This window comes from Heterocephalus glaber, unplaced genomic scaffold (genome assembly GCF_053883595.1).
Source record: "Heterocephalus glaber isolate CG9 unplaced genomic scaffold, H.glaber_assembly_v1.0 deba00000546, whole genome shotgun sequence".
Lineage (NCBI taxonomy): Eukaryota > Metazoa > Chordata > Mammalia > Rodentia > Bathyergidae > Heterocephalus > Heterocephalus glaber.
This window is the reverse complement of record NW_028258147.1, coordinates 27,331,271-27,344,134: the sequence shown is the minus strand read 5'-3', so window position 1 is coordinate 27,344,134 and position 12,864 is coordinate 27,331,271. Positions and strand designations below refer to the sequence as shown.

General features: G+C 35.4%; 1 protein-coding gene and 1 pseudogene across 4 annotated transcripts in view; one reads left to right on the top strand and one right to left on the bottom strand.

Moving 5' to 3' along the window:
* Positions 1-12,864, top strand: part of Glcci1 (glucocorticoid induced 1) — a 102,175-nt gene that overhangs the window by 69,256 nt on the left and 20,055 nt on the right. Inside the window, exons 4-6 of one of the 4 annotated variants that reach the window (XM_087204451.1) lie at positions 4,902-5,018; positions 11,319-11,348; positions 11,454-11,606. In XM_087204451.1, the coding sequence (XP_087060577.1) occupies positions 4,902-5,018; positions 11,319-11,348; positions 11,454-11,606 (300 nt within the window). The remainder of the gene's footprint in view (positions 1-4,901; positions 5,019-11,318; positions 11,349-11,453; positions 11,607-12,864) is intronic. The other 3 variants (XM_087204450.1, XM_004862737.4, XM_004862736.4) reach the window with 3 other exon arrangements.
* LOC106010888 (spermine synthase pseudogene) lies at positions 7,875-11,056 on the bottom strand (annotated as a pseudogene).

Below are 12,864 nucleotides of genomic sequence, written 5' to 3'. Positions count from 1 at the left end.
CTTGCATCTTGATGCAGTGATCCCTGTGGGTAAGAAAGATTAGCTGAGAACACTAGGTCTCTTCCTAGTGATACCTATAAAATTCTTTATTTTAGACATTCTTCTTCCTCTCTCCTGACCCCTTTCTTTTAAGTCTCAGGATTCCACTTCCCTTCCCACCACTGCCATTTAGTCCTTCTAAAATAAGATTTCTCATTCTCTTGGCCTAATGTGGATTGCAGTTCATTCTGAGAAATACTTTTCTCCCATTCAGTTTCTGGTGCAAAAATGCTCAACCAGTCTTTTGAAGCTAAAAAGAATTTTTCTTTTTCTTTCTTTTTAAAGATGGTAACAATAGTAGGGAAACAAACAAGATAAAAATAGCAAATAAACAGGATAATATTACCAGTTTCCAAAAAATACGTTGTTGGTTCTCAGAAGGGGCCAGTTCTGATTGCTCTTCATCTAATTCCATAAACATTTTTTCTTATTTATGACCATTTATTCTTATTCTTCTTTCTACCATTATTATTTCTTCTTTGTGAGTGAGGATCACTTATTCCTTAACTTTTCTAAACTTCGGAGCAGGCATACTTGGGGCCCATTTCATATTTAAAAGAAGGCTGTTCTCTGCTTCCTTCTTTTTTTCTTGGAGCCACAGTGTAGCAAATAAATATTTAGAAACATAAAGTCAGCTTCATTTTTAGTTTAGGTTTAAAAAGCCATGGCTTAACTTTCATGTTCTTTTTTTTTAAATCTTTAAGGTTTTAAAAAATTTTATTTTATCCCTTTCCCCCCTCAGTCCCCCTCATGTTCTCTTTTTAATGGAAAGTTCTATTGGGCATTTCCTCCTAATAACTAGAGTTGGTGAACGCACTGAAGTGAAGATGTGGCTTTGTGTTTCACAGCAGAACATGGCCTTAGAGAGACTTTCTTAGGCAGGGGTTCAGAACTGTGGATAAAGTAGGAGAGGAAACTATACCTTCCATCTGCCCTTCCTTTGAGAAACACTTTCGTGTTTGCTCTCCATTAGTGCGGGATTGGAGAGAAGAGGTGGCTTCCTATAGCCATAGGGATGCTTTAGTACTGAAGGGAAAAGAGGGAAGTTCTAAAGCAGATGGTGGGGGGAGGATATTTGCAGTTGCCACGTTATTGTGCAGGTCTGCCCCTTTTCTGTGAGTGGTGTAATATTCCGAAGCAAAGGAGGATTTTATGGCATAGATGGTCTTCTTTCATTTCACATGCTTTTAAACTAGAACCTGTAATGTTCTGAGTATATCTGTTTAGAAGATGGACTTTCCTTTTACCCTGATGCTTACTGAATTGTAAACAGAACATAACTCCTGCTGTACATTCCAAAGATGAACAGTGTTTTGTGAAAAGCTGTGAGGTTGCATTGTTTACGTAGATATTCTTTTTTAAAAAAAAATTAATTTTACTGGTACATTTTAGGTATACCATATAATGACATTCATCATTGGAAATTTGCACCTTTACATAATCTCTCTGGGTTCTTATTTTTCCCCCTTCCCCTGTCCTCCCTTCAACCCCTCCATGCCTCCCTATCTACAAAGACTTTGTTTCCAGTTTTTCATTTTCTCATATTGATTCCATTCCCTTCTTTCCTTTCTCCTACCCCTCCCACTTCCCCTTCCCCTTTGCCCCTTTTCTTCCTATTTCACATTATCTATTATACCTTTTAGTCCTTATTTACACTTTCAGTTTCACACAAGACAGAAACTATACAGTATTTACACGTCTGTCCTTGTTTATTTCACTTAAGAGTATTGCTTCAATGTGCATCCATTTAGCTATAAATGTCTCTAATGTCTCATTTTTTATGGCTGATATATATCACTGTGGTATGATTCTTTTAATTCTTTGGGGAAGATACCCAGCAGGGGAATAGCTGGGCCAAATGGGACTTCTGGATCTAGCTCTTTGAGGTATCTCCATACTGATTTCCACAGTGGTTGCACCAGTCTACACTCCCACCAGCAGTAGAGCAGTGTTCCTCTTTCCACACAGCCCTGCCAGGATTTGTTATTGGTTGATTTCATGATAGCAGCCATTCTTTCTGGAGTGAGGTGGAGTCTCAGCATTGTTTTCGTTTGCATCTCTCGAATGACCCAGTGATGTTGAACATTTTTTCATGTATTTATTTGCTATTTCTACTTCTTTGCCTGAGAAATGTCTGTTCATTTCAGATCCCCATTTTTGGATTGTGTCTTTAAATTTGGGAGGTCTGATATTAAATTCTTTATAGATTCGAGATAGCAGACCTTTGTCTGAGGAACAGCAGGGGAAAATATTTTCCCATGTTGTAGGTTGTCTCTTCACACTGCTGGTGGTTTCTCTTGCTGTGCAGAAGCTTTTTAGTAAGAGATCCCACTTGTTGATTGTTTAAGCTAGTTCATGGGCAACTGAAGTTTTGTTCATAAAATCTTTTCCTACACCATTGTCTTCAAGAGTTCTACCTAACCTCTGTTCCAGTCTATCTTTCCTGCAGTGTGGGTGTTTGGCTCTTTTGTTGAAGATGAAGTGGCTGAGTGAGTCTGGAGTTGTCTCGGCATCTTCTAATCTGTTCCACTGGTCCTCAGGTCTGTTTCTTTTCCAGTACCATGCTGTTTTTATCACAATAGCTTTGTAGTATAGTTTCAAGTTGGGGGTTGTGATACCCCCTGCCATGTCTCTGTTGCCTAGAATTGCTTTTGCTGTTCTAGGTCTCTTCTTGTTCCAAATGAATTTTTGAATTGTTTTCTCAAGGTCCGTGAAGTATGCTGCTGGAATTTCAATTGGGATGCATTAAATCTATATAGCAGTTTTGGAAGTATGACCATTTTCACTAGGTTGATCCTTACTACCCAGGAGCAAAGGATGTCTTTCCATTTTCTGATATCGTCTTCAATCTCTCTTTTCAGAGTGCTATAGTTTTCAGAGTAGAGGTCTTTGATTTCTTTTGTTAGGTTGTTTTATTTCAGTTTTTTGGATGCTATTGTAAAAAGAATTGTTTGACCTATTTCTTTCTCAGTGAGTCTGTCATTCGTGTAGAGGAAAGCTATTGATTTTTGTGTGTTGACCTTGTAGCCAGCTACTCTACTGAACTTGTTTATTAAGTCTATAAGACTTTTAGTGGTGTTCTTGGGGTCTTCTATATAGAGTGTCATGTCATCTGCAAATAATGACAATTTGACTTCTTCATTTTCTATCTTTATTGCTTTTATTTCTTTCTCTTGTCTAATTGCTGAGGCTAATGTTTCCCAAACTATATTGAACAGGAGTGGTGATAGTGGACATCCTTGTTTATTTCCTGATGTTAGTGTGAAGGATTTCAGTTTTTGACCATTTAGTATGATATTGGCTGTTGGTTTTCGTAGATGGCTTTTATCAGATTGAGGGAGAGACTGCCTTTCTCATGGGACAGGTTATCCTATCTGGTTTGCCCTTTGGTGAGGTCCCCCTTGGTTGTGTCCCATCATGGCAGATGGCATTGTGGCTGGAGGATGTGCAAAAGTGAGAGATTACATGGAAGACAGGGATTCAGAAAACCAGTCTTGCTTTTTGTATAACAACCCTTATGAGAACTAACCAGGGTCCAATGGGGACTACATTTTTTTGAGCACAGTAACCCTCATGATCTAATCACATTTCACTAGTCCCCATATCACCTCCCACAAGGTTGTATCTTCTTTTGTTCATAAAATTTTTTATTTTATGAAAAAATAAAATTTCATAACAAAATAATGAAAAATAATAGTTAATACACTGTATCATTATCTTCAAAGTAGTACAAGAAATAGACAAAAATTTTTCCTTTTACAAAGTAGCAGCAAAGCTACAGAATGGGAAAAAGGTTTTGCCTGCTATTCCTTGGACAGAGCACTGACATCTAAAATATATAAAGATCTCAAAAAAAAAGTTAAGACTCCTCAAAATAAAAGATCCATTACTTCTTATCATCACACTGGGGACTACGTTTCCAACTCACGAGCCCTTGAGGTATCGATACACATAAACTATACCCTTACCTTAGTAGTTTTCTTTAAAGTGGTCAGGAAGTTTCTTACTCTTGTCTAGCACACTTAAAGTAGATTATATATCACCTGAAATATGTAATTAGTTTAATGAGTTCCAGGTCATATTATAAATAATGACTTTTCTGTTAAAACTGGGAGTATGACTCCTTTAGGAGAATACATCCTAAATTATATATATATATATATATATATATATATATATTTTAAAGTTGTTGGTTAAAGAGTAATATATAGTAAAATATTACATGCTAATAAGTTAGTAATAGTAAATAGCTTTGATTCTTGTAACCATCTTTGGGAGTTACAATTCTAAAATGTTTAGGAATTGATAAACTTGATCCATTTTGTTTTATAAGACAAGACTTTAGAAACTAATATGGTCCCTATTTTTGTTGTTGTTGTTGTTGTTTTTTGTTACCAGAGATGGAACTTGGGACCTTGCCCTTGCAGGGCAGGCACCAGAACCACTGAGCTAAATCCCCAGCCCTAATGGTCCCTATTTTTGAGAGATCAGGTTTGACTTTGATCAGTAGGCACCTGAAATACTGTTCTTCACTTTATAAAATGTTTTTAAAAGGAAAGTATTTCTGGCATTACAGTGTGAAGGTAAAATCTGCAATAAGCTGGGGAAATTTGCTCTCCATATTTACCAATAGCCTATTCAAATTTATAGAAGTGGAGCATTTTTAACACTTGTATATTTTTATTTGAATCGGCTTAATCTTAAAAATTTGAAAAAAATAAATCATTGTGGTGAAATGTTACCTGTTCTTAAAACCTTTGAGAAAAAGCCATTTATTAATATTCAAAAACTGTAGGTAAAAAATCTTTAAAAAATAGTATTCACTTTTGTTCTCTTCTTTCTCCTCCTTCCCTCTCCCAAAGCAGATTGCCAAACTGAGGCAGCAGCTACAACGCAGTAAACAGAGTAGTCGGCACAGTAAGGAGAAAGATCGACAGTCACCTCTCCATGGCAACCATGTAACAATCAGTCACACTCAGGTAGGCTGGCTAAATTCTTGTTGTCCAGATTTGAGTAATTCCCTCAGTTCATTATGAAGGGAGAATTAATCATTTTAGGACTTAAAAATTATAACAAAACATTAAGCTCTATTAGATTACTACTGTTTGTTAAATTGTTGTAAGAAATTTTTTTAAAACTAGATTTTTAATCTTCTTTAAATAACATATATAGTCTGAAGTATAATATGAGCCCGAGCTGAAATCATAGCTCATGTACTTACTGAAGAATTAATCTTCCTAATGGTTCTTAATTCATCTATTTCTGTATCTCTTTATATGTCTTATATCTGTTTTTACATAGAAGAAATTTAAGATTAGAATTTTTGCCCCCCTCCCAAATGTACTAACCAAAATTTGAGAAATGCTACTCTAGACCAAATTCATTTACAAATGTTGATATAAATCCTAGTATGCCAAATATACTGTAGCAGAGGAAACCCAAGCAAGTGTATCAAAACAAACCAATTAGAGTTTCTTTCCCAAGGATAAAGATGATTCAGTATTGGGAAATGTATTAATTTAGTTTGTTACATTAGAAAGTCAAAGTAGAAAAAAGTTATTTGATTTTCTTGATGCTGAATAACACAATAACTCAAGATGCATTTGTGATCTTTAAAAAAACTCTTATTAATCTAAAAATAGGATACTTCCTAATATGACTAACTTCAAATGTCATAGGACATTTCATTATCAGTAAAATATTGGCAGGATTAGTGTTAAGATAAAAATAATCACGGATGTCTGTAATTATTGACATTGTAGATGGGTCAGTATGCATATAATGTATATTTAGAAAATCAAAATGAATTAACCAGACTGTGAAAGCTAGTTATAGGAGTGCTAAAATGAAAAATATCAGCAATACCAAGTGTTGATGAGGATGTGGAACAAACAAAATAGCCACACATGGCTGGTTGGAACCCAAAGCAGTACAGCCACTTTGGCAGTTTATCATTTGCTTAAGTTAAACATAAACTGACAATTCAGTCCAAATTTTCCACCTTTTGGTGTCTAACCAGGAGAAATCCATTTGTCTGCACCAGCACTTGTACATGAATGTTTTTGGAGACATTCATATTCATAAACCGGTAATGGACAAACAGTTCACATATCCATACAATGTAATACTGTTCATCAGTAAAATAGAAGGAACAACCCATACATATTACATGATTGAATCTCAGAAACATTATAGGAAGTGAAAGAAGTTAAGACCAAAGGGCTACATGCTGTGTGACTTGTTCATTAAATTCTTGAAAAGGTGAAATTATAGAAACAAAATATTGAGCATAGTAATTGACTCCAAAAAGCCATTAGGGAATATTTTTGGGTGATAGAAAGTTCTAAATGGAACTGTTTTGATTAGTTTGATGACTGTTTATATTTAGCTAAGTTCAAATAACTGTATACTTTAAATGAGATGATTTTATTGTATGCCAAGCATACCTCATCAGAGCTGTAAAACAAACCAGCAAGTCTCAAACATTTGAAGTGAATAGTCACCTACACCTTCCTTTTTCTTCTTAATCTGACAGAATTAGTATATAATTCTTATTCAATTTATTTCATGCACTGTCTCTAGGAATACATGCACTTGTATAGATTGACTTGTTGATTTAGTAAAATAGACTTACACAATTGTTCAAATTTACATTTAATTTTTTGTCATGTAGCTATGTTTCTAAATATATTTTCCTATACAAATATTGTAGGTGAAATATGAAGTTTAAAATCTGCTTTAAGATACTCCAGCAACAAAAACAAAATGGGTATTTGGATGACAAATTCAAAAAAATTGATAAATTTTGAAGTTGGCGTTCATCTTGAGGGTTCATTATGTGGTTCTAATTATGTCTGTGATTGGAATTTTGCATAATAAAAGGGGAAAAAGTGAAATAAGATGATTAGACAAAATGTAAAAATACAAAATTCCTATTTTGGCTTACAAAAATTTTTTTAAAGAAAAAATATAAAATGTTCTGTAATTAAACTTTAAAAAATGAAAGCTCTATGTGTTTATTGAGGATATGAAGCATAAATTAGAGATAAATTGGAAGCCTTAACATTAATGGATGCAAAGATATTTTTCAAATAGTAGTTTACCCCAAATAAATGCACAAATTATGTTTGTTTTAGGAATTCAAAAGGAATTGCTTTTATTACTTAGAAAGTTATTTTCAAAGGTCATATAGAAAAACAAGGCCCATTAATAGAAAATTTGAAAAAGACTTCCCACAAGATGTCAAAATATACCATAAAATTATACCAATTAAAGCAGAACTTTAACCCAAAGTATAATTTAAAGAGCAAAATAAAACATAGATTAAAAAAAAACCCAGGATATTTATCTTTTGCAAATGAGGAAGGGACAAAGACATGGAGGGAGGGGAGAGGAAAGGGAAGTAAAAAGAATTAAGATGTGTTATGTTCATGTACCAGCTCCCCACAATGAGTATAATCATTATGTACTGTAACCATGTACTAATAAAAAATTTTAAAAGGATGGTAGCTCAAGGAAATCAAATATAGAATCCATAAATAAATTTCTTTTTTTTCTTTTGTAACTTTAATTGAAGCACTGCTATTCATTTTTAACTCTTTCTTAAAAGTACCAAATTTTAAAATCTAAGTCAGTTTTTTTAAAACCATCAAGATCTTCCCTCTGAAATGAAAACAATGATGCTCATTCCTCCAAAGGTCCAAATTTAAGTTCCACCACACTCAAAACAAAACAACCCGCACAGAAATAAAAAGTAAAAAAAATCACATCCTAGGGGGTCAGCGCATTTAGCAGTCTTTGCTGTACTAATTGTCCATCAGCTGACCTTCAAAAAAATAACACCCTAGCTCATCAAAATACACATTTTCCATTTGCTTTTTTAAATTAAAAATAATAATTAAAAAGAGAAAACTTTAAGGAAGTCACAATCAATTGCCTGACTCATCTTGATGGCATGTACAGCATTTGGAGGTCAGGAAGGCTATCTGCAGCACACATCATTGGGATATCCATCTGCAGGGTTTAGCTTTCTTCCAAACAGTGTAAAATACCCACAATTCCAAGTATGAAGGGACACAGAGGATCTCCTTCGAGAATTCCACAGGACAGTATGAGCGCCCAAGCTGTTCTTCATAGAGCAACAGGGCTTCTGTCAAATTGACACAGTTCCTCTATGTAAAATACTTCCCATCCTGTTTCAGTACTTTCATTGAGAGGTTAAGAATCAGTCTGAGAAACTCCCATGTGGAATCTTCTTCTGAAGATGTAGAGATTGGAATAGCTGTCAAATCATTAATCACATAATCAAACTCTCTCCCTTCTTTGGCATACCTCTTCAGTACTGGAATGCAGTCCATTAGAACCTGATGGCAGTCTCCTTTAAGATTGTCTAAGACGTCGCTACATGTTTTGCACATATATTTCTTACATGCATCAACCATTTGGTCAACCTCTACCATAGTGACCATCTTTGGTTTCAGTTTGACTGTTTCACATAATATGCCTCCATCTCCGCCTCCCAGCATCAGTATGTCTTTGCCAGTGTAATCTTCTTTGCCACTGCCCAGGCTAGCCCAGGTATATGCCAAATCACTCTCTGCCAAATTAACATCCCCACTAAGGATGAGAATATTTCCAAGCTGCTTTGAGTGTAGAATTTTAATGCTCTGTTAAGGTGAATCTTCATCATATACTACTTCATCCATGTCATACTCAACCAGGCGCCCATCAGCAGTGGGCCAGTATCTGTCGATGGCCCCTCCTCGAACTATGGTTGGCAAACACTTCACCTGCCCAATACTAGCCTGACTCAATTCTTTCATTCTTGCTTCTACTTTGTTCAAAAGGTTGTCGTTTTCTTCTTTGCCCTGGATATCACTGTCGTAACTCTGAAGGTCCAGCAATACCAATCTATGTGGATAAATTCTCAAATTGACGAAGCTGCCATTTTTGTTTGTGTAGGTTGCTAGGTAGCCATGACCTTGCCAGGTATGCACCAACTCTGCCAGGCCCTGCTCCTGGAAAATGGACTGTAGGCCCTTTATTCCTCCATAATAACTTTCAAGGGCAGTTGGATTACTCTGTGGGTATAAAAATACTAAGCTCTTTACTTCTATCAGTAAATCATAGTTTCAATATCTAAGTATGGAAAATCATAAAATCCTGAAAGAAAATATTTGATACTGAAGAAACAGCATATGTGTGATAAAGAGTTAAAAGTTCAATATGACTAAGCTCATGTATCAGTGAGAGACAAAGCATATCAGTGGATACCATTCACAGATGGCAGGAGCATAGGGCTGAGGATGGGAAATATTAATGTGCTGACCAGGAATTAGCAGCCTGCCTCATTACAGGTCACATATATCAACTTTAATCATTCATTGTAAGATGAGATCACGGGTTCTTGTTTTTTCCTTCAGACTTTTATTAGTACATGTTTGCAGTATGTGATTGGTACATGTACATAACACACATTTCAACTCCTGTTTTTTTCCCCTCCCTCCACCTACCTTTTATTTATTTAGGTACCGGGGATCGGACTCGGGACCTTGCGCTTGCGAGGCAGGGAGGAGAACCACTGAGCTAAATCCCTGGCCCCATCCACCTTTTCGTTTTTTCAGCATCAGATTCATTTATTTATCTTATAAGACATTATAGTTAATTTATCATGTATAGAGATTGAAAACCAGAGTAATCGGTCAAAGAACATATAAAACATGTAAGACAGTTATACTAAGTCAAGGTAAACTTTTAGATACAGTGTCCTTGCTGGATTACAGACCCTTTCTTTTTCTTTCTTTTTTTATTATCGTCTGTCTTCTATTTCAAACTATATGTATGTATATTGAGTTTTTCAAATGAGAGAAACCATGGGATATTTAAGCTTGTGTATCTGAGTTATTTCATTTCACATTATGTTCTCAAGTTGTATCCATTTTTCTACAAATGACTCAAGTTTATCCTCCAGCATGGCAGAGTAGTACTCCATTGTGTATAAATACCACGTATTTGTTATCCATTCATCTGTTGATGGACATACAGGCTGTTTCCAAGATTTATCTATTATAAACAGTGCTGCTATAAACATAGGTATGCAGACATTACTGTGGGACAATGTTTTAACTCTTTTGGGGAGATATCTAAAAGGAGAATAGCTGGGTCAAATAGAATTTCTATTTTTAGTTTTTTGAGGAATCTCCATACTGATTTCCATAGTGGTTGCACCAATTTTCACTCTCACCAACAATGAAAAAGGGTTCCTTTCTCCCCACAGTCTCATAGATTGTTTTAATTTTTACCTTGCTAATCTTTACTTTTCTGATTTTCTTCCTATTGTATATTTTTCTTGAACGTCAAAAGGTCCTCTACCACTTTTGGTAATCCCTACACATCAGAGATGGTTAATGTTTAAGAACTGTTGCTAGGAACTTTTGAAAACAACCTTACAATTGTTAAGTGAGTGTTGAATTTAACATAGTACTGCTGTGATATTACCTAATAATCTAGTAGGCTTTTTTAAAAAAATTGGGAATTGAACCCGGGGACTTTGCACTGAGCTTGTCCCTAGGTGCCTCCCCTCCCTTTTAAAATTTTATTTTGTGACAGTGTTTGGACTTTGCAGTCCTCCTGTCTCAGCCCCCCAGAGTGTGAGGATTACAGACATGTGCTACCACACCCATTTAGGCTTTCTTAAATGGTTGACAGAATGGAAATGAAAAATACTTAAAGTTGTCACTGCACAGGAAATAAATATTTTAAACAGAGAAATGAACAGTGGAGTCATGAAATAGCGTATCATTTCAACTGTGCTTTTTCAGTAAAACAAAAAGGGAAAAACACACTAAAGAATCCGTCTGGCATTCTTTTGCACAAGTGTGTATATTATACATTTTAGTTATTTCTTTGCACTTGCATAAAAGGATTTTTCAGGGATTGTTGTGACTAATTTTACCTTAATGCAGAAGAGTGGTGCCAAACCTGTGGCATGTGTGCTGCAAAGCTCTGTTGGTATCATTGAAAGCTCTAAAAGGTTCGCCATCACTGCTTTAGAACATGTGTGTGTGTGTGTGTGTCTGTGTGTGTATGAATTATTACTGTATTTGAAGTGTCAAAAATAGCTGTTCATTGAATTTTTATTTTAAATTTTTTTGTGGTGCTAGAGATTGAACTTGAAACCTCATATACACAAGGCAAGAGCTCTGCCACTGAGGTGCATCCCCAGCCCTTCAGTTTTTAAGATTTGCTTTGTTCTTTTTTTTTTTTTTTTTTGGTACCAGGTATTGAACTCAGGACCTTGCGCTTGCAAGGTAGGTGCAGTACCATGTGCTAAATCCCTGGCCCCCATGCTTTGTTCTTAATTGTTGATTACTTTGATCACAGATAATTTGACACCATTATGTTTTGTTCCATAGGCTCCTGGATCGAGGTCAGTCCCTATGCCACTGTCAAATATATCAGTGCCAAAATCATCAGTTTCACGTGTGCCCTGCAATGTAGAAGGAATAAGTCCTGAGCTGGAAAAGGTATTCATTAAAGAAAATAATGGGAAGGAGGAAGTGTCCAAGGTAAGGGTACATGAGATACTTGAATAATTTTTCTTTAACATTACACACTGTCTCACAAGTATGTTTTAAGTAACAGCTTCGTGGCAATACAACTTATATACCATACAATTTACCCTGTTTAGCATACAGTTTGGTGAGTTTGAGTATATCAGTGGACTTATACAACTATTGTCAAAATCAAAGCATTTTTATCCCCCACACACATACTCAGAAAAAATTTCATAGTCTTTGGCATTGGCATTCATCTCTCATTTTCCTCTTACCTCTTGGGGTCCTCTAAATCACTGATCTACTTTCTGGGTCCGTGGATTTTTCCCTCTTCTAGATATTTCAACTAAACAGAATCATACAATATGTGTCCCTTTGTAACTTGCTTTTTTCATTTAATAGTGTTTGGAAGATTCCTCCATTTTACAGTGTATATCACTATTTCCTTTTTTCTGCCAAACAGTACTTAGTTTTGCAGATTGTATTTATCTAGTCATCATTTGATATTCATTTAGACTGTTTCTGATTTTTGGCTATTATAAATAGTTTTCTTATGAACACATATACAAATTTTTATGTGAATATAATGTTTTCATTTCTTTTGGGTGTAACCTTGAGATTAGAATTGCTGACATGGTACCTCTATGTTTAACCTGTGGAGGAATTGCCAGATTGTTTTCCAAAGTGTGTGTACCGTTTTACATCGCCACCAGCGATTTATGAGTGCTCTAGCTTTTCTACATTCTTGCCAACACTTGTAATTATGTCTTTTTTTGTGATAGCCATCCTAGTGGACATTAAGTGGCATGTCATCATGATGTTGATTTTCATTTCCTAATGGCTGACGATTTAAGTATCTTTTCGTGAGCTGCTTCATGAAACTGTCTTCTTTGGAGAAATTTATATTTAGATCCTTTTCTCCTTCTTAAAATTAAATTGTTGGGCCAGGGATTTAGCTCAGTGGTTTCGCCACCTGCTGCGCAAGCGCAAGGACCTGAGTTTGATTCCCGGTACCAAAAAACAAACAAAATTAAATTGTCTTGGGCCGGGGATTTAGTTCAGTGGTTCTGCTGCCTGCCTCGCAACCAACCGCAAGCCTGAGTTTGATCCCCAGTACCAAAAAAAAAAATTAAATTTTCTTTTATTGATTTGTAAATGTTCTTCATAAAGTTTTTGTTTTCTAAATACAAGTTCATGTATCAGATATATCATCTGAAAATATTATATTCTGTTCTGTCCATTATCCTTTTCTCCTTTGTATTTTTGTTTT